This window comes from Lottia gigantea (assembly GCF_000327385.1).
Source record: "Lottia gigantea unplaced genomic scaffold LOTGIsca_4, whole genome shotgun sequence".
Taxonomy (NCBI): Eukaryota; Metazoa; Mollusca; class Gastropoda; family Lottiidae; genus Lottia; species Lottia gigantea.
Genome location: NW_008709379.1, coordinates 1,461,273 through 1,483,704, shown reverse-complemented (window position 1 = coordinate 1,483,704; position 22,432 = coordinate 1,461,273). Strand labels below are relative to the sequence as shown.

Sequence of the window (22,432 nt, the reverse complement as noted above, 5' to 3'; positions counted from 1 at the left end):
AGAACTATAGCCAAACAACAGTTTACGGTCGGTTACAGTTTAATATGGTTAATTTCATTGAAGTAAAATAGACAAGTAGGCTAAGAATTTAGATATCCCCAAAACTAAACGTAAGCTTTTTCCTTGTTGATTTGTCCAATCTATTACTAACGGTTACAGTCTAACATGGTTACTTTAGGTATTTAGACATACCTCTAAGAAAACTAAACGTCGGCCTCTGCTTTTACTATAAACTATAATGGGTTTATTCCTGCTTGATTTAATCGCTCTATTGACCAAATGATTGTTTAGTATTTGTTACAGTCTAATACGGTGAATAATAAACTTAAATTATTAAAGTATCCAGACATACCCGTAGAAAACTAAACGACAGCCCGCTCTCCTACTATAAACTATAATGAGTATATTCATGCTTGATTAGCTCGCTCTATTGACCTAATGATAGTTTACCGTAGACTTCTATCGATTCCTCATACCTCTTCATTATACCATTCAATATTTTGCTGATTCCGTTCTGAGACTCCGATAGCAATTTCAAACCTCAGTTGAAAAGGCATAAATGCACAATGCATTTTTAACTTCTGAACACTATAATTTGCGACCGTCAACTGGACATCACTTTTGGCGACCATTTATAGCAGTTGCGTTTCTATGAATTATCAGAAATGTCAAACGGACTGACTGCTTTTTCTTTCCATTTGTAATTGTATATACAGCCATTCATATTTTGACTGTTATATACAGGTCAGGTCTGATTCAGAGAACAACATAATGTAATGATGAAATAGAATAAGATGTCTTATCCTTTATTATAGCGATTCGTCATCCAGAAAGAACAGTACTGTAGTCCTATATCTGATGGTCTTTTCTAGTCATTGCGAGATGACTCGGATAACACAATCTAATTGTATATAATCAGTCCAATACACAACAAATTAAATCGATTTGGAGTCTCATTCAATTACTTTCTCCTTCGCTTAAACCCATTTCTCTTAACAATTTCATTATGTTTCTTATACTACTATTATACTATCGTTCTGCTATCATTGAATTAACCTTACGAGAATACAAATAACTAGCTTTCCTTTCACTATAAACAATCAGATAAAAAATTAACTAGGAAATTGGCCTCGTAGGTTTTATTTTCTCTGTTTCGAATGGCTATTTCGGTGAATATTGCTATTTATCTGAGTCAGTGGCATTTCTATGAATCATTGGTGAGGGACCGAGTATGGGCCACATAATTGTCAAGGGGGCTCACAGACAGGGTACTGAACCAGTGGCGGAGCCCCCTCCTTCCCCCTTCCCCCGCCCCCTTGGTTCCGCCACTGAACACATGGTGCTTATTTGTTGATGCATTATTTTGTTATGATGTTGCTTTTTTCAAACTTGTTTATGTATACACTATATTTTTTTGTATAACTGTTAATTGAAGTCAGTATGTCATATTTGTATCACTTATTATTATGTATTATCTTGTATCATGATGTATTTATATATCTATCTATCTATCTATCTATCTATCTATCTATCTATCTATCTATCTATCTATCTATGTTCATGTGATTTGAAGAATGTATTTTTTATTTATATCGGTTATAGCCATGTGATGATCTCAGTAACAAACAAAACTTTACAACTATCCTAGGTCTATCTTATACACACGATATAATGTCGAACATATATTTGGAAAACAAGATTATAATTTTGGAGGTTTTGGGCGTGTGATTTTAACATAGATTTGAATGGAATGTTTATTATTGTAACAGAGAGAATATTTTGTTATTGTTAATTGTTATTATAGATACCATATAAGAAGGCTGATCATATATTTTGAATTATACATAACATAGATTTTTCTCTTGTGATTTTAATACAGATTTGAATAGTAGATATTCATGACAGTATAACTGCAGTGTATATAACCATATATTATGTAATTATGTTACCGATACGAAGTATAGACTATCGAATATTACCGACTCATGAGGGACACTAGAGGGTTAACCTTAAACCGAACTCCAGAGGGTTAAACTTAATACCAATCTTGATAACATTGAACCTGAGGTAATCTGGATTGTGTTCTAGACGCCTGACATTTATATCACCTTGATAATCTAAGATAGGTTAAGTTACATATTACATACTTATTTTGTATAATTTCCTCTTGGCTCATGTAATGCGATTGTTTAATTGGTAAATAAATTCAGGTCGATGCAGTATCACTTTATATCATGCTCATTTCGCGTTGGATTTCGTGGCAAATAGAATTTAGTATAACATTCCTTTTAGAAAATTACATTTATAGACGGTTTCAAACCCTTGCAATGACATTTATACATGCTCTAATTAGTACTAGGTTCGGTTTCTCGACAGCACAGGTCGTGGTATCAGAAATCAACGAGTTCCTAATCGCCTTGCAAGCGATAATCCTTGTTACCAATTCGCTGTCCAAATAAAGCAGTTCACAAGATATTCAACAATTTCTTAGAGAAAAATTCACAGTCAGCAAGGAATGACTTAGATTATCAACGTCCCTTCTGTTAGTCCAACGAAGAATATAAAAGAAGAATCTAGATATTATTTTTAACGACCACCATATCAGTATTCTTAAACGGACAAACTCGTCTTAATAGATGTATTCCCTTGAATATTGAAACTTTTAAAGCATGGGAATACACTAATACATTGGTTCTATTGCAATTTTTACAACATGCATCCTTTACCGGCCTTGATGTAATCGTGCATTCAGTGGTTTGATACGGTGGAGACAATAAAATGTAAACCCATGAGTATCTCTATTGTATTTTCACGTCAAAATACATGACACTTATACATGACAATATTGATGACATGTCACCAGAGACTATAGAGGGCGGTACGGGTCACTACCCATAATCCTTTATAATTCCTACTCGTTTGAAATTCGATACCAACTTTTTAAAAACTTTTCTCAAATGCATCACGAAGTGAGAAGAGAAGGAAAAAAGCCAGTGACTCAAGTCTGTTGAAATATGTCAAATTATTCACACAGCAGAAAACATCATTCTTAATTCTCTAGCTGGTCTTTGATGTTTTTTTCTTGTCTTTCTAGTTTTCGTTTCCTGATAGGGTTTGGGTACAAACAAACAAAACTACAGTGGCCTCAATCGTATACCACAGTCCTACAAATTATAAAGCCTACATCTGCTGTTCTGAAAAGTGTTGGTACTGACATCATCAGTCGCCTCACCAACCCTTCACGTTTCCAACCCTAAGTCAGCAGTAAAATTCCAATTTCATACCACACTCTCTTACTACTATTGTAAATTAAGAAGGTTCTGCCCCATGCCATATTGCAACATTACAACCAACTGTGATTGACGGTAAGAATGTAAGAGGAATGTAGACTAGAGTATATAAACCAGTTAATATGATATTATTTACCCAAGTATAACAACATTGCCCCCATTTATCATCCACTTGTCATCTTCTGTATCAAAACATACTCAATATAGTCTGTAGCAGGCCATTACTAGTGCCTAGGGACAATAAACACTCTGCTTTATTACAGGCCCTGTCTAAACTTTCTACTTTCAACAAGTGGTGAACGTCAAGTGCTCGGCTGAAGGGTTTACAAGCATGCTTAAGCCCTCTTCAGTTCGCCATTTTAGACTTTCTGAATTATAACTTAATAAAAATCGACCATCAACAGGTTCAGTGAAGTTTAGTTTATTTCACACATCGTACTTTACATCTTATAAATTCGGCTGTTTTCAGTAGAACAAGCTCTAAATCAAACAATGAGCAGAATTCCTTATAAATAGCAAACTGCACAAAAATATGTTTAGTTTCACAAAGTTGTCTGTAATTTTCATCATATGTTCAACAAATTGCCGAGTAAGGCGTAAAATTCATTTTATTTGAAAATTCAATTTGCTTTTTTGAATCGTTACGGTCCAACTGAATTACCGAAACTAAAACACCCATCAACACGCCTATAATTTAAAGAAGTATCGGGGCTTTTGGAGTCTCGAGTTACTCTGTCTACAGATGTACATTTATCATGTAGTCAACTGTCGTTTCATTCAAATAACCAGGTTTAACGACATTCAAATTACGACAACCAACATTCAGTTATTGACAATTTCCGTTTCTATGGTGGCAGGTGCGAAGACTTAACATGTCGCTGACGACAATGACAAGTTAAAATGGGATCATTTATTAAGGATAACATGTATGTTATATGATATGGCATCATAGAATTTCCATGTCTATCATCCGTCATCTGAAGGCTTCAAGTTTGTAGTCGTGTTTATCCAGCTGAGTTTCGCGAACGTTTATACTTAACGAGCTAGATTCTTGTGTCAATTTGAAAGATGCTTTACTTTTCAGATATTGTAAATACAAAAACTGGAAGAAGTGTTCCAACATCAAATAAGCTTTTGAACATTGAGAATTGCACTCCCCATTGGGAACTTAAGAGTTCCACGAACTCCATAAAAAAGTACCTGCGCACGTCGTCATGGGCGTCACGTGACTGGTTGTTCCAGACTATCTGATAAGCCACGTTGAGTCAGCCTTAAGCCTTTAATTATACAGACGATGTTGCTCTATTTATCTTGTGAACTAAAGTGATGGTATAACTTTACATAATCCTATTTAAACAGTGATATTTAATATATCATATCATTTAAGATTATCATAATATCAGGATGGGTGTCATTTGAAGTATGTCCTTTATCTTGCTGTTAGGGATATTCACCGTCTAGGCAGCCATTTTGAATATCATGCCGTTCATGTTAGTGACGTTGCGCTTAAAAAGACTTTGGGCAATTTAGCTTTGAATAGCCGACAATTATGTTCTGTAGATTCAGACATCGAATTGAATCGCACGTTAGTTGCAAAAAGACACCCCCATTTCCATAATGCACCTTTCCGATCAATCATAGCATCATTTCCGGATAACCTATAGATATAACGGGACACCAAAGTGATGATTATGGTGCTTCTAAATTACATGTCGTTCACTCAAATACAATAAATGAAATCTCTTAGAACTGATGACTATCATAAGCAATGGTTTTGTCAGGGATAGGTCGTATCTAATGATAGCCTTCTCCTTGGTGAATCTAGAATGTCACCCCCTCATTCATTCGTCGATCATGTCCCGTACCAAGGTCTGTCACGGACTACCTCTGATTTAAACCTGCACTTGACTGTTCTTGTGCAACCTAACCTTATCTGTATCTATCAGTGATATCAATATCTGGGTTGTCGACTTCTATTTGAAGGCTTTGAAGATTTCAATGAGATCTTGTGGGTCGAATTAATTTTGAAATGATTGTATAATATCTACGACATCGGTAACAGGGGCAATGTATCACAAATTATCTCATATTTCTCTTAAAAATCCGTGTTTTTTTTTTGTTTTAATAGAGGATTATTTCGAAGGACTTTCTTTCTCTCTCAAAGAACATCATAGCACTCTAAGGATCTTCAATTCAAATCATTCAGAAAGGAGGGTTGGTTGGTATATGGCAACTTAAAGTCCGCTTCCAGCTAACTTATATCAAACACAGAAATTATTCAGATCTCTTTCATAAATCTTGTTGTGTCCGAAATAGTCTGGTCAGAATGAGATGAAACCCGAAGCAATATCTGATAATTCGGACTATCTGTAATATATTTAAATGATCTCCGGTAAAGTTATCAAACCATTGATACATTCTTTTGAAGTTGATAAAAATTCTATTAAGTCTGTAAAAAGAAAGAATAATTCATAAAAAGGAATGGTTTATCAACTATTGCCAGAACTAACACTGTGTAAATACAGTATTTTTCTTCCACTCAGCCGCAGATTAGGCCAGTTTATTTATTTAAGACTTGTTTAGAATGTAAACCCGTGTTCGGATTCCATTTGAACTGCGAGACTTTCTTCCTTTCACCACTTACTTGATTGACTGACAAAATCAACATATTTTTACTAATAACCAGAAAAAACAGTCATGTTTTTAACTAAGTCTCTACTTTCATTTTATTTTACAGGTGTATTGGGTGCTTTTTATCTCAAGTTCTTATCAATTTACCTCAAGTTTTTTTAAAATCAGGTAAATCTTCGGTAATTGAGCAATCTGGAATTCATTGCCAGAATCTATCCTGACCATTATCTGATATTACCCTGATTGGTTTATATTATAAGCAGAAATCATATACACCAATTAGATTTATTTAAATCATTTACTCCTGAATTATTCTGATTATCAATATTTATTTGAATCCACTATAGATATTTATCTTTATTTCCGGCTTTCATATTTCAAAATGGACTGTAAGTGGTTTGGAAATCACTACCTGTTTCTTGATCTGTTCCTCCTTTAAAAGCTACTAGGATCAATCCTTTAAGACAAAATAGAGAATGACCCTGAGACTTGAAGACTTGAGACTTGTGAACGTCTAGGTTCAAGTCTGTTTAGGAAAGGAAAGGGTATGTTGAAAAAGTTTTTATGACCAGTAGCATCAGAAATTGATATATACATGGGGATATCTAGTTTCTACCTCGTCCCAAAAATTGGGTCCTTTTTCTACATTTAAACAAGCCCTTGGGATATTTTCTCGTAAAGAACATAAGTACAACTACGCAAAGAACATTAGTACAACTACGCAAATTGCTATAGACCTGTTACCAATGCCAAACACAATACGGATTCCATCGACACCTTGCTTTCATTGTCAGCCCATTTCTACCTCATCATACTCACAATAAACATTACTTATCATAACAACTTAACAAAGTGCGAAAATAAAAATACTAGCTTTAGTACGAAACTATCAACAAAAGATAACAGACGAACAAATTAGAATGACGTCATAGTTTTCGTGATTTATAGAAAAGAGGCGGGAACATCTAAAGGAAAATGTGATGTGTTTGATTTACTTTGTGTATCGAATTGACGAAATCGAATTTGTATCGCTTATTAGAAAGACATTAGTTTCTAGTTAGTCTCTGATCGATCAGAAAAAGTCGGAAGAGTGAACATGATGAAGAGAGAAGGTCATAACCTGTCTGTAAAATCTTATTAATCTTTTCAGTTTTCTCATAACTTTACACGTTTGTTGTGGTTTATTCTACTAAATGGTTGTTGGTTTGGCAAACATTGGTTTAGGCTAGAAGGCCCAGGCTTTTTGGTTTCCTCAGGTCAGCCTACCTTGAAGTCTAGATCCTAAGCATGCATGTGTTTGTATTATATACGAATTGCTCAAAGAGAGAACCTTTTTGGTAACTGTACACTATAACAGACACACAAATGTTTTCGCGGTTTATTACTAGCCTAAACGGCTATTAGTTTGTACTTTGTTGCTTTCCTAGACTAGTGAGCCTACCTCGTCTCTGGACGATAAATAGAGAAGATCCTTTTTAACCCCTTTGGTAATCTTGTGTCATACCCCTGTATGTGCTCAGTTTGTGTATAGAAATATTCTGTAATACATAACTCTACCAAAATCTAGAGTTGGGCATTACAAAATGTATCGTTTTATACCTAATATGAAATTGAGCCTGTCCAGTAAAACAAGGGGTCAACGAGGCCAGAATTTATGTTCGGTACAGATCGCCTTTAAGATAAAACACAATATCAATTTAGTTTGATATCGTTTATAATCCATTTTATTTATTTCACTTCAAAAGATTTCATTAGACTATAATAGTTGATGTTTAAATGGACCAGATAGCATGACGAAATGGACTCACAAGGGTTAACAGATATCATCAAATTATAGGCTTCGGGTACAGTTAACCCCTTGTTTGATTGGATATAGTAAGATCGTTATCAGTATACACTGGAAAAGGATTTGGGTTCAATTATCCCGGATTTAAATAGTAAAAGAAATTATAGGTTTATATTTTTAGCTTTAATGATGTTCTTTTTTGCGAAATGGAAATATGAATGGAACGTTGTTTGGAATCATAGTGAAATATTTAATCAAAATAATTATAAGGCTTGCAATTTTTTTTATCTACTAGAGTGTCAAGCCATGAATATTTGTCTTAAACAACATAAACTCAAATTATCTACCAATAGCATAAATTGAACTTAATTTAATTTGGTTAAAATGTATAATAATTTTGCATTATATATATCAAGTTGACCGTTGAAACATTAAAAAAAAGTACTGGCAATGACATCTTTTTCTTGCCTTGGAGCAGGTTCGAACCTACACTTAATCGCCCATCAGACGACTCCCATCTGCTACCGACTGAACTATCCACTGTTTTAGCCAAATTGAAACAGTTGGAAGAAGACAAGTTAACGTTCGCTTCCAGCGGATGCTGATATCGCAAACTAAGTAGTTGTCAATTGAAACCATAATTTCAAATATTTATACCCGCCTTGTTAAGGGCTTATTTTGAATGCAGATGCAGCTGAAATTTCATCTCTAAGGTTCTAAGCTTAAAATAAAAGTGCCACAGAAAATGACAGAACATACCAAGACATCCCTTATTTTCAGGATTTTCTAGCCATAATATTTCTTACATTTCCAACGAGCATGTTACGAGTAGCTAGCTTATATACTTTACATTTACTTGAAATCAGATTTCTGAAGACTTTGAAGTTTTTAATGAAAATATTTAGAATATTTTTGTTAATTAATCTCTCTTTACTTTCCCTATTACTGCACCGACTTCACCCACATTCCTGATAGCTGAAGTTCTCCCATTATATCGCAGTATATCTCAGTAATTATAGAGATAAATTATGAGATTATAGTCCTCTTACCTTCTTCTAGACCAAGAACATCTTGTGAAAAAAATAATAAAGCTTTTCGTAACTGATAAAAAGTTGTGACATAGGTAAATTATATTACAGTCATTCGAGATTTTACGACAGTGAAGTCAATTATCTGGTCATGTTTTTCTGGAATTTCGTCAACCATCACAGGTTCTGGTTTGGACATCTTAAAAGAAAATGAAGCGATACAAATAAACAAAACACAATGTACAAAAGGCGAAAAAGTCAGAAAACCCTGTTTGGATTCAGGGAGATATCTCGTTTTGAGGACACAAGGTAACCTGTTTCTTTTATATAAGGTCATTAAAATGCCAACCAACAGATCAGAACGTGTCATATTGTGGGTAGAACTATTAACTTGTGTATGAACAGGAAATCGGCAATAACTAAGATCAACAAATTATATCATTATCATTTTATAGTACTAATTGGTTTTAGACTTACTTTCAAAGTTCAGAATATTTGGACTACAAACCTAAAACATTTGCACCGTGAATGTTTCTCAGGTGCATGGGGCTTACCTTTTCTCGCTTGACCACAAGCCAAAAAATGTTAATTGTCTTTCCTCTTACTCTCTTATTTTGAAAAATATACCAAAATAAAAGATAATAACTGTGTGGACTCTCTGAAAAGGGTGAAAATTGAAATAGTCTCACATGGCATCAGATGTTTCGGAATAGTAAGCATGTCCTGCTCTGCTACCGACACCCACTCAGTACTTATATTACTGGATCTCAAATCCAATCAAATTTTGGACTCAAGAGCAGTAATCTACGAGATGATAGAATGTTGTCCACCTGATGAGACATCTATTTCTTTTCGGTTATTTCCGATTATTTATCAACGAATGTAACTAAAGTGTTGGTAAACATTGATTTGAAGCTTTTTGTAAGTCTCAAACAAACAGTTTAATCTCGGTAATAATTTTACAGGATACACCTATGAATTGACGGATATACTTCCAGGTCAAGATAAGACACGCCAGTTTCTATACGGAGCTACCTAATTAACCGTTAATTGTGGGTGATATTGGACCTACTAATTGATTCTTGTATCTACCATCCAGTAGGGTTAATTAACAGAACATTTATAGTCCTCATAAATAGATAAGATAATCATTACAGATTAACCTTCTGGATGCTCTGGGCGGGCTGGTAGGTAGAGTCAACATTGGAATGAATTTCATTGGCGCTGATTGTTGATTGCGCTGATTGTTGAATCAGAAATTTTGCATCCTGTATGAATTTGGAAGATGGTAGAACATAAGGTCCCACCGAAGCTATACTGTGCATCTAGTTGTAGCACATGATTTCAGTAATAAATTTCATTTGAAAGAAAGTTATAACCATTACTGAAAGTTATCCAGGAGACTTAATCATATAAGCTGATGGAAGCACAACCGAGAATCATCCACTGGTTTAGAACCCATGAATTAGTCTCAGAACAACATGCCTCTACAATAAGGTTGATGGTCGGATACAGTCATTTTAAGACCAATATAGATTCGCACGAACTGTGCTGTGCTGGTGATGATAAAGCGCTGTAGCAATTACAGAAGTTATTGTGTCCATCTAGCACAAAGGTGGGTAAAACAGATGGACTATAACCCCGAGGACCTGTGCGGATGATGAAGAGAAAAGGCCATTCTAAATGTGTAATTAGCCATACAACTAAGAGTCTCATCAAGAGATAAGCCTATTGCTCTGGTACAGATTGTAAATAGATTTTCAAATAGTTTTAGATGGAGGGCAATTAGCACTATGATAATGGTCGAGATAAAATATGAGATAAGAGATAATGCCGATATTGTCTTAAGTATAATCTATATACCAATATGTTTTATAATTTTATAATAATTATTTAATAATTAACGGCACAAATTCAAAGATGGTCAGATGCTCTTCCATTGTCGGGTTTCTCTTATATAACCATTGATAACAATATTGTTCTATGGATTAGTGGATAAATTATGATGTTACGATTTGAACACATTTCATTTTAATTCTACTTCTTTCTTATCAGATAGTACCGATATCATCTTTGGGATAACTGTAATGTATATAAGGATTTTTTAATACAATTATTGAAAAAATACCCAAATGTTTTCCAATTACAACATGTATTAACAGGTCCGTTATCAGATACACTTCATAATGTATTTTCAAACTATATAATTATTGTAGATATAATTGCAAATATGTTGCAATTTTGATACAGTAACGGTAAATATGTCAAGCTGTTGACCTTGACAACTTTTAGCTAATGCAAATTTGGTGTTATATATCTGAGATGAAGCTTAAGAGCCCAAATCCTAAAAAAACACATGCAATTTTCTTCTGGCAGCTGTTTCAAGAAAAAAACCTACGATAAGTTTGATTGAAGTAAGTCTAATGTTTAACATGTAAAAATATAGTAAATCTTAAAGCGAGGAAGGTTTGTAGGGTCATACCTACTCCTACCCTTAAAAATCAGTCTATGTCTAAATGAGGTAAGGCCTATAGAGTGTTGTGTCTAGAAGAGGTTAACTAGATTAATAAAGTTTACAGACATTAGATAACCTGTCAAACTCAATCTACTGTTCTATATAATATATAATAATATAAGTAAATATCATAAACTAGTGACACTGACACGTTTATAAATTTCTATATAAGTAGATAAATCCTGAGATAATATGACGCATTCCTTAGGGGTCGGGATTTACTTCAGAGGAAGAAAAGCAACAGCATCTCCCAGAGTATTTTCCTCAATGCAACCATCTTCTACATAGCCATAATTATACACTCTAGTTTAGGATAAGGAGGTGAAAAAAGAAACAATAGCAAATATATGTCTAAAAGATGGATATTGTAGTTTTACCAGCGCAAATTGCCAAAATGACTATAAATATATATATACTGGTTTAAGTTACAAAGCGTTGACTAAGAATGCACTAAGTTGGGCCGCAATTCAAGTTCGTTAGTTTCTTAATTTGTCAGTGAGGGTGGGGCTTAGGTGCCAGACCTTATGCTACTAGACACAAAATACCTGTTTATTCCCAACAAAAACCCGACATCTGGTAACATTGCAACTAGAATTGTTTGTTTAGTTAATACAGAGATTTTTCCTCACTTGAGAACACGTTTCTCTCTGAACCATATCGTACTCCACAGTAAAAACAACCTATTGCTCATATTTATATCTATATTCTGTGTTTTACATTGCAAGGGATGCTGAGTTGACAAACCAAATTGCAGAGTGACATCAAAGAAAAATGTTCGATTTTGTTTTAGACATTGTGTTTTATTTCCATCTTTACAAACCATTCTTTCCGCAAACGTAAAAGAAAATGGAAAGATACATTGTCCATTGTTGCAGATATCTACGATATATTGAGCTAGCAAATTCAAACAAAGTCTTACTTGTCACTTTCTGATAACGCCTTTGAAGAGTGTGAACCCAAAAGGACGTTAAAAATATTTCTTTACCATTGACAAAGTGAAAAATTGTCAGAACAACATTTGAACAACATTTTGTTTTCCTCCATAAAACATGCAATTAAAGTGTCAGAAATTGGAGGAAGGTGTGCTCGTACAGAAACACGCACTTAATGGACATTTAATACGCAGGCAATTCGTTGATTTATGCAATTAAGATATTTAAAAAAGTGTGAAATTTTTGCTTTTAGGAAAATATGCAACGAATTTAACACAATTTCAAAAAACATAAATTGTGAATCTCTATTTAAAATGCTAAACATGAAAAATTAATAACCGGTTTGTGTTAATGCAAAGTCAATCATATTTGGAGGCCGACAAAAAAAGCATGTTAAAGATTTTGTGAACAGATTGTATTCAGAATTATTGAAGTGAGAAATAAGAATAAATTCAACAATAGAATTCTGAAATAAATAAAGTTTTTACTCTGTTATCAGAAAAATATAAATTCCAATGGAAGGCATTCTTTGCCAAATTGAACAAAAGATACGAACGGATAACTTGTAGGTGTAACATCATAACTTCATCCTTCATTGTTAATGAAAAAGACAAATTAATAAACAAAAGCTCGATAAACTGTGGTCAACAGGAGAATACGTCAGTTCGAATTTCATGTCGCTTTTAAACTCTCCCACGGCGTCAATTCAAAAAGCATAAATACGGGGCTCTCATTTTTAGGAAGAACAGAAATGAATGACGACAGGTTTCAAATATTGGTACCCTGAATGGAATGGAAAACTATGATGCCTTGTTCCAGTAGATGCTATAAGCAGTTACCACAAATTTGTGGCCCGGATGAAAGCTGTAAATGTCCTCCCACTCACTAGATAAAAACCTGTTATAAAGTTTTTAGAAAAAGGCGTATAAATACCTTTCTTAAAGAATCATTATTTGCGAGGTTACACAACTTTGTTGATCACAGACCTGGTATAAATCATGTTTGTCATGAAATGGTTTTACCGCAATCATCAAAATATATATATCACAGTCTAGAGTTGTGACAAATATGTATTTCATATTTTAGTATACTGTCATTTAAAATGAAAAGTTACCATTAGAATTGAGATAACCTACAACACGCTGGCATGTTGGGCACTTTAATTTCGCTAGGACATTGAAAACTCTGAACAACCCACAATGTGATACACATACACATGTGCAACACTTGAGAATTGGGATGTAGGGGGGCATCAAGTGTTCCAGACGTTTATAACGATGTACTTTGCACATGAATAGGCACTGCGAAATTCAGATGAAATGGGGGTGGGATTTAATGTTCCCCCAAAATGAGCACGCCCTGACATGCTAGCCACACTCGCTACTACAGTATAGAACTTTCCACAGTTGAGTCAGAAACATCAAATAATGCGATTGTTCTGTCGCAATGAGAAATCAAGAAGAAAGTACATGCCCTGCACGGTAGAAAATGAAATTAAATGAATGGAGTTTTACGTCCTACTGCGATGGTAGAACATAAAACAATGTAAATTGTAGTATAATGCAATGTAGTTAAAAGAGTTTTTCAGCTCGCTCGGCCTTCTCACTACATTATGAGAATTAAACCAGTGTAGCTTATTGATCAAAATACAGAAATCTCTTTGAAGTTTGTTACGAGATATTTTTAATCGCGATTATTGCTATTGACCTGATATTACTTTATTCCTGGAACAAATTTCAGGTTTTGGTGCCAATTGATGTCTGCCGTGAGAGTTTCTCGTTAGGCGCTTAGTAAAAGCAGGTCAAATTTCCAAAATAAATAAGTTGGAAATAAGTAACATACTAGATAGGTCGTCACCTCATCAAATTGCTCAAACCATTCTATTCGAATATCTCTTACTAAACTCAATCAAACCTAGGTTAAATGTAGGCATACATTATTTTATTTGAATTCTAAAATAATCATTCAGGATAGCTACATTCCGTTTGCCATATTCTGTATTATATGATGTTTCAAATTCGACATTATTTGACACAGAAAGACTTCGTCGCGCTTAAACTTTATTCTGTTAGTTCGAATGCTAAAATAAATTCTTATGTCCACGTTCATTTCCTTCGACTATCGCCACAGTGTCAGTTTGTACACTTTTATACCCTACAGTGTAATATAATCGAATGCTTTAACCACGTCCACAAATACAACTGTACTGAACACTCGTCCAGTTTATATAGTTAACGTGAATGAATAGGCACGCACTTTACTTGTTTTGTTAAGTAGCAACGAATGCCATTTAGCTCGAGTTTGAATATAAAATATTCTGCCGTTTTTTGTCTTCAATATGGCTGTTAAAACGATACTTGAACCTAATGGCTTCTAGCGACACTTTTGGAGACTCTCTTAAATTTTATATACTTCTAATATACTTGACAGTGAGCTATATTAATTTGAAGCTACAACTTTTGTCTATTATAAGGCAAGTATTTGTAAAGCAAGGTACTTGAAATTTAAATGTGCATAATAACACTGGGTTATGAACCCGAAGACTGTCCATTTTGGCACTGATTTCACTCCAGAAAAGTCCTAGTTACATATGATAAGAGAGTTAAAGCCAATCTAATGAACTATTACCAAAACCATGCGATTGCATAAATGTTTCGATTGCTTGATTCATTTTGTCCAAGTTTTCATTGGTCCGAGATAATATTTGTCTAGGTTTTCTATAAAATTTTATCCTTTGGAATGGCTTTGTTTGGTCATAAGTAGCAATGATAATCCTGACTCAACATCGTTTTCAGTATACTATACTTTACTGGTATACATTTAATGTTTGAAAATATAGTATGTGACTATAAGTAATAAATAATCTTCTACTACAGCCATAACAGAAAGTCCTATATCATATAGTAACGTCTACAGATACTCATAGTTCCAAGGACCACAACTCTGCAATAAAAGAGTCTTACCTGAAATTATCACAGAAAGAAGAAAACAAGTATCCAGATATTGAGTTAATCCTTTAATATTCCACTTCATCTTGCCTACATGTTATAATACACTATTCTATAGGAAGACACTTAATATAGCACAGTTCAGGTTTTAAATATCTCTACCACGGTCAGTGCTTTTACACACGTCTGAGTCACAATTACTAATATGTTGAGTGGTCCAGATATATGATATTCTACGGGCAGTACTTTTCAGTACGTTACAGATACTATATTGTTTTCTTAGTAATGACAGTATGTCCTTTTTATCTGTCCACGACAAGTGTTTTCAGTTTCAGTCACAGTATATAATATGTTGTCTTTTTATTTTCACAATCAATGTCTGTGTAGGCTAAGAATGAATGTACAGAGAATATTAAACCTCGGTTATATTCTGAATATAAAACACTACTACAGTTACCACTCTAAAATGATATATAAAACGTTAATCCAAATGCCCTTTTTAAACACGTTACATGAGTGGCAGAATCATTATAATGCCTATAGTAAATCCAAAACAATATCCTTAAAAAACGTAACGTTATGTTGTCATCATTCTGCGATATTTCTATCTATTGTCTTTAGCCGGTTTGAAAACGGAAGAACTAACGAACTAAAAGGCCACCAGTAGCATTTGTAAACAGAACATGAACAATACAATATACATACAATAATATACACCGCCTTTTAACATCATACACACGTGGGGGGTCAACTAGCGACCAATCAAATATCACCATTTTAATATTTCCACGCCCACTTTTAAATGATATCAATTAATGTTGGTTGTCGGTTCACGACGAGATTTTGATGAAGTAAAAGTAGCCGGCATGTTTTCATTGAGTGAATGTAGACCTCGTGTTACTAGCTCTATCTATTTAATGATAGACTGTACAGTTGAGTAGAGAACTATAGTGAACACAGCTTGGTCGTGTGTCGTGGACGATAACAAACAAAAGGCTAACTTTACTAGAAAAAAATCTATAGCGTTTACATTCGAGATGCAATACGTTCTTTTGTGGATTACAAAATACCGATTCCGAAAAAGCTTTGCCCATAATATTTTTATTTTGTCAAAAATATCAAATTAATATATGACAAACTTTACTTTATGTCTCACTTTAGATCTAGTTTGATTTATTTCGAAATGTTGATCATTATTAAGGGAGATATCTCTGGGAGTGAAATATAATAGCATTTAACCTGATATTTTCATAGACCCGAAGACACTCAAAAACAAATGACGTGCCAATGAAACTTTTATTTTTACAAAACATTCACTATGGTCACCATGAATATCTTGATTAAAAAAAACAATTTATTCTTACTCTTTAACCATCTTGAAAGCCACAATCTCTGGCAAGAAATGACTATTTTTATTGCATGATGACAATCCCGGTACAAACCAATTTAAAAATACAAGGTATTAATAGGACAGTATATTGTTGAAGAAAAGATTTGGTCCAAGGGACGTAACTTGTCATTTTTTACCTTGGTTTCAGAAAATTAAGGAAATTTAACACTTCTAATGGTTCGAACAGTTAGAGAGGTGGACTATCAACTATTCAAGCATATTTTAGAGGAATTTACTTGACGATTTCTCATTAGTATTCCAAGCGATCTTCATATCCTTTTAACATTATATACTCTAATGATGAACAGTCCACCTTATTCTTTTAACCTGATTATACCCTCTAATGGCTATACTAGCCCCTTTAATGTCCTTGATGACAACAAAGTAAACAAACCGGTATTGTTTAAAGATGTTGACAGACCGGTGATCAACTGGTAGATGAGTACATTAAAGACTGTATAAAGATACAACCAGTGTCTAATTAATTACAGTTAATGTTTCTATTACTCTTCTTAATCACAGATCTGTCAGCTCGCCTTTAAAGGGATGGCTATATATATACAACATGCGTCTCCTCTGACATAAACAGGAATGGCTACCCTATACCGCTTGGGTCACTATGTCCTACGATTAGTCAGTTGGTTGAATGCCGATCGACAAAAATCGAACAGTGTGGCGGTAATAAAGATCACTATACACTTATCTGCCTTGCACTGTTGGAATTTCTAGAGTCATTGTTCAAGAATTCTTGTAACAGCAGCAGAAGCCAGATTGTACTTCTGAATTACATGTACTTACACAACTGTTGGTTATAATGCAGAAATAGTCCAGTACTTTGGCATTGTCTGCTATATCTCGGTTGTATTCTTTGGTACATATCGGTTTTCTCATGTTAAAAACTCTCCAATAAGCATAAATCCAGCTATTCTACTTTGATTTGTAATGGTTGTGATTAAAGATTATTTTAATCTACTGAACGTTATGAGGGCCATAAATACCTTCCCTCGTGTGTCATGATATGATACTGGTCGCAACTGTAACCAAATCTTGACCTGAGGCGAATATATCACATTACTCTCAGATTAAGGAGAGTGTCTCTTTAAGGATAAATTGACAATAATGATATAATTAACCAAAATCATTATGGCTCTAGACTTGACACTGGTACACATTGATCTGATTGATACTCCGATTCAAGAAAGCGGTGTCGTTGAAATGCTGATTTACCGTATACTAAAGAGGCTGTCGCTATATGAGAAAAAATTACAGGAAGGAAACATTATATTTTTTTTATGAAATAGTATCGTAAATGAACTGGAATGGAAATGTCACATATCTTTGACACTGCGTACCTCATGTGATTCAATGAGATAGATGCTTGCTCCCTGACCCGGAGTTTCATGGTTCAATCCCGACAGGTTGAGATAATACCTTCAGATTTGTCTACTCGGTTTTCTCCTGTCAGTGATGCAGGTCTGGGGAGACAATAAACCCAGGCCCGTGTGCTCTGGGTACAGGCTTTGCACGTAGCAAAATCCCTCGAAAGGAAATCGAAAAAAGTAGTGTAATACCACTGTCCTGACAAAATTTCCCACAATGCACACTTCATGACGTTGCTCGTATCCATTAGCCCAATTAAGTGCAAAAGATTTGGACGTAAAATAAAAATTTATTACATTTGTATCACGACTGACAAACGACATCGACATATTATAGACACCATAGAATGAAACTGATGCTAAGGAGATGAAGATAGAGTTCATTAAAATCAAAGACTAATTAACTCGGTCTTAATTAATGTACTAATGAAGCTAACTTTATAGTTTGTTTATGAAAATAAATTCCTTTAGAGGACCATTGAGATGGAATAAACGAATTTTATTCAGTGAAGTTTATTTATAAAGAGAGTCTATTTCGATTAAAAGGTCTTAGATGAGACGAAATGAAATGAAATGAAGTTTTACACCCTACTTCCTGTTTCAAATCAGGCTGATGGACACCATAAAAATGCAACGTGACAAACTGTAGCAGGACGACATTAGTCGGCTCTCTTCAGCTTCAATATGGCAATAGATTTGCTCATTCGATTCATTCTGAAAACAGGAAACTGCATTCTGCCAATGGCGAAACATTTATGAATCTGCAAAACTTCCAGTTTTAAATTTCATCGAAGCAATTTGCAAATTTAAATCTCGTGATTGAGTGATTACTGAATGGGGTATCTTACAATCCGAGAAAACCCTAATCTAGACGATGACCTGTTATCTCAAGGTTTAGATGTCATCTTTTCGCAAGCACAAGAAATAATAACTCTGTAACTCTGAACGGGTGCTTGAGAACTGAAGATGTAATTATGGTGATATAAGTAACAATATAGCTGGGTTTGACTGAATGTAGGTAAAGTCACGTGATCGTCTCTAATTGAGCATTATCGAGTTAAATTAAAGTTCAGAATAGTTAGATATTTAACCCCTCTCATTAAAAAATGTCAGAAAAAATCAGTTTGTTTGGTGACATTTAACCTAAATACCATTTAGTTATAATAGAGCACGATCTTTATCATGTTAAATTCATCGAATTCAAAGCCATTTCTATGACGAATACTATAATTTTATATGCTGCAACAGAAGGTATAAGGAACGAGCACCCCGGTTCATAGTCAGAAAACGACATGAGTTTTCATAAACCAAAGTCAAAAAGCCATGAAAGCAAAAAGGTGGGAAGTAAAACTCATCTACACCGTATTATCAAATACTTAACATATTCATTACAAAAAGGGTCCTTTTTTCTGCTGTCAGAAAATTAGGCTTGTAAAACCGGAACTTATAAGAACGTGTTTCAACTGCCGTCTTGAAATTCCCAAATGCAGCAAATCAGAGTGCAATGTCAGGATAAATTTAAGAAATTTGAAATCCTATAGTTTAAAGTCAGGGACAGGTCTTTGTCTGAGAGTGAGAAAAGAAATCACGAATTATTCCTGTCATTTATTTTTCTGTCAGAAGATGACAAAATGGCGTCATCCTCCTCCCATTGTGTACACTGATTGGATAATGTGATGTACAGAAATTGAATATCTGAGAATTTCTTCACATTTTCGTTTTTCTTAGCATCTGTTCAACTTTCTTCTCTCAACTCTTCTGTTTTGCGGCGTTGCTTATAAAGAGAGCTGTGGCTTTTCATCTTATAATATAATTGTCTTACGTTGATATCGGATCTTCAGTTGTCACACACCATCAATATAATACTGCTACCCAGATGTAATATTACTTTCCTCAGATATAACGTTATTGTCTCCCAGACACTGTATTACTTTCCTCAGATATAACGTTATTATCTTCCAGACACCGTATTACTGTCATCCATATATAACGTTATTGTCTCCCAGACACTGTATTGCTGTCATCCATATATAACGTTATTGTCTCCCAGACACTGTATTACTGTCATCCATATATATAAGATTATTGTCTCCCAGGCACCCTGTTACTGTCATCCATATATAACGTTATTGTCTCCCAGACATTGTGGGGCTGTCATCCAGATGGCCAGATATAATTTTACTGTAGCCCTTATGTAACGTTACAATCAACAGGATATAACGATGATACTGTTGCCTATATAATGCTAACGTACCGTTGCCAATAAATACCATTACACTCAACAAGGAATAACGTAATTATCATCCATCCGTCACCTAGATGTAATATAACTGTCACCCAGATATAACGTTAACAAATCCTAGATATAACGTCACTGTATTATCAAGATAACACAAATGTCACCTAGATATAACATTAAAGTCAACCAGATATAACGTCATGTCACTTAGATAGATGGTTACTGTCTCCCAAATATAACAGTCACCCAGACATAGATATAACGTTACTGTCTCCTAGATATAACGTCACAGTCACCTAGATATAAAGTTTCAGGATATAACGTCACTGTCTCCTAGATATAACGTTACAGTCAACCAGACATAACCAAATATAACATCCACCCATACATAACGTTACAATCACCTATATATTACGTCACCATCTTCTAGATATCACGTTACAGTCACCCAGATATTGCGTTATAGTCACTCAGATATAACGTTAAAGTCACCCATACATACCAGTCAGATAGTCACCAAGATATAACGTGTCATCTACATATAACTTTACAGTCAACCAAATATGACAGTTACCCAGATATGCCAGTCACCAGAAACGCTTACGATTTAATATCACTGCCAAGGGCAATGAACACCCCTTCCCCCTCCCCCCTCCCCCCTCCCCGTCCCCGAAAAAGAGGATTGCCACCCTGAATAAATTCTAACCGACCAATTCCATTATTGGAACTAAACACCATGCACTAATGCCCCTCTGGATATATTACTTGTCCCTCCGTACGTCTGGCTTCGGGTCAGCATCACATATTGAACATCACATATCTCGAATTTAGAGACGACCTGTACCATTGCTCCTTTTTTACTCTAAAACAGTAGAAGCTAAACGCTGTGGAATTGTAATTATATCAGAAAAAAGAGAAAAGTGAAGGTTTATTAATAAAAATCGATAGAAAATATCAAGTTGCTGGTATATAATTGAAAGTTACGTGTTGATTTTGACAAGTGACGGAAACAACAAAATGAAAACTCGGAGAAAAACATGTGCAATTCGACACTTTTATTGATCTAGCGAAAAAGATTAAAAATTGTTTTCCATGTTTCAATATGTTTTCTCTTTCTCAGTTGTAGAATTAAGAAGTTGAAGTTTAAAGAGTAACTAAGACTGTTAAAGGGCCAGTGACGCCCCGGCTAGCTGAATCTGTATACAATGTTTGTAATTGTTGATGGTATATATAGCTGGGATTCCAAAATCTCGGCATTGACTGTGCTCTTTGACATCGCTATCATATTACACTTTTTACCAAATTTTGTCTTTTCATTACTGATATTAAATATTTTACTGTAATTCTATGAGTGAAGTGACCATTGCGAAAAAAATAATTCGGGTACCCTCCCCTCCAAAACACACACCTCATTCAACAGGCATTCAACAGGCAACGCCCATGTTCATGACTTGTATATTGCGATGGACTCTCTTTTAGCCTGGATTAGGAGGCAGTATGATCAATCTGATAAGAAATTCTATAAAACAGTCCAATATCACTTCATACCGTGTATTGTAATCGAGATTTGATGTTCTTTCATATGAAAGTTGAAATCTACAATATCAATCTATACACTGTAGCATTTTTCTGTAAAAATATCGTATCCATGTGTTACACTACTTTCATTTCTTTGTAATTTGAGTGAAATAATTTCCTGTGGTACCCTTGAAAATTTATGAAAAGTTAACAAAATTTATAACAAAATACAGGTCAATGGCACTTTCAGATCCACATGACGAACACCTTTAAACACTGTCACTATATATTTTATGTATTAATTAATTATTTAGCATTATACAGTTTTTTTTGGCAAGGCCATGCAATGGCACACAAACTTGGCAAATTGGCAATATACTCGTTGGACGAACACTATATCACAGTGACATTTGACAGGATGTTTTACAGTGCGTTTTTACAGTGTAAATTAATAATTTATCATCAAGTAGTTGTTATAAAACATCAAAGATTGTGTTATGACTTTGTTGGTATTTTTATTAGAATTGGTTGTAATGAGAGTTTTATATTATTTTCTATAAAATATTATTATCTCGTATTTTCATCAGTTAGGTATTGATCTGGGACTGTCTATTCTGAACCCGGGCGATACAGGTGAGCTGACGATAGATCTTGCCATAAGTTTACTGGACGAATTGTTATTATATAAAACTGGGGACGTCTATTCTGAACCTGGGCAATACAGGTGAGATGACGATAGATCTTGCCATAAGTTTACTGGACGAATTGTTATTATA

The 22,432-nt window shown here is 34.4% G+C and overlaps 1 protein-coding gene across 1 annotated transcript; it reads right to left on the bottom strand.

The window, feature by feature from the left end:
- Positions 1–5,668: 5,668 nt before the first annotated feature.
- Positions 5,669–15,215, bottom strand: LOTGIDRAFT_153651 (hypothetical protein; the record flags this gene model as incomplete). Its single annotated transcript, XM_009059674.1, has 5 exons — positions 5,669–5,739; positions 6,334–6,447; positions 8,757–8,808; positions 9,290–9,393; positions 15,146–15,215. The coding sequence occupies 5 exons, from the start codon at positions 15,213–15,215 to the stop codon at positions 5,669–5,671; spliced, it is 411 nt and encodes a 136-aa protein (XP_009057922.1).
- Positions 15,216–22,432: the final 7,217 nt, after the last annotated feature.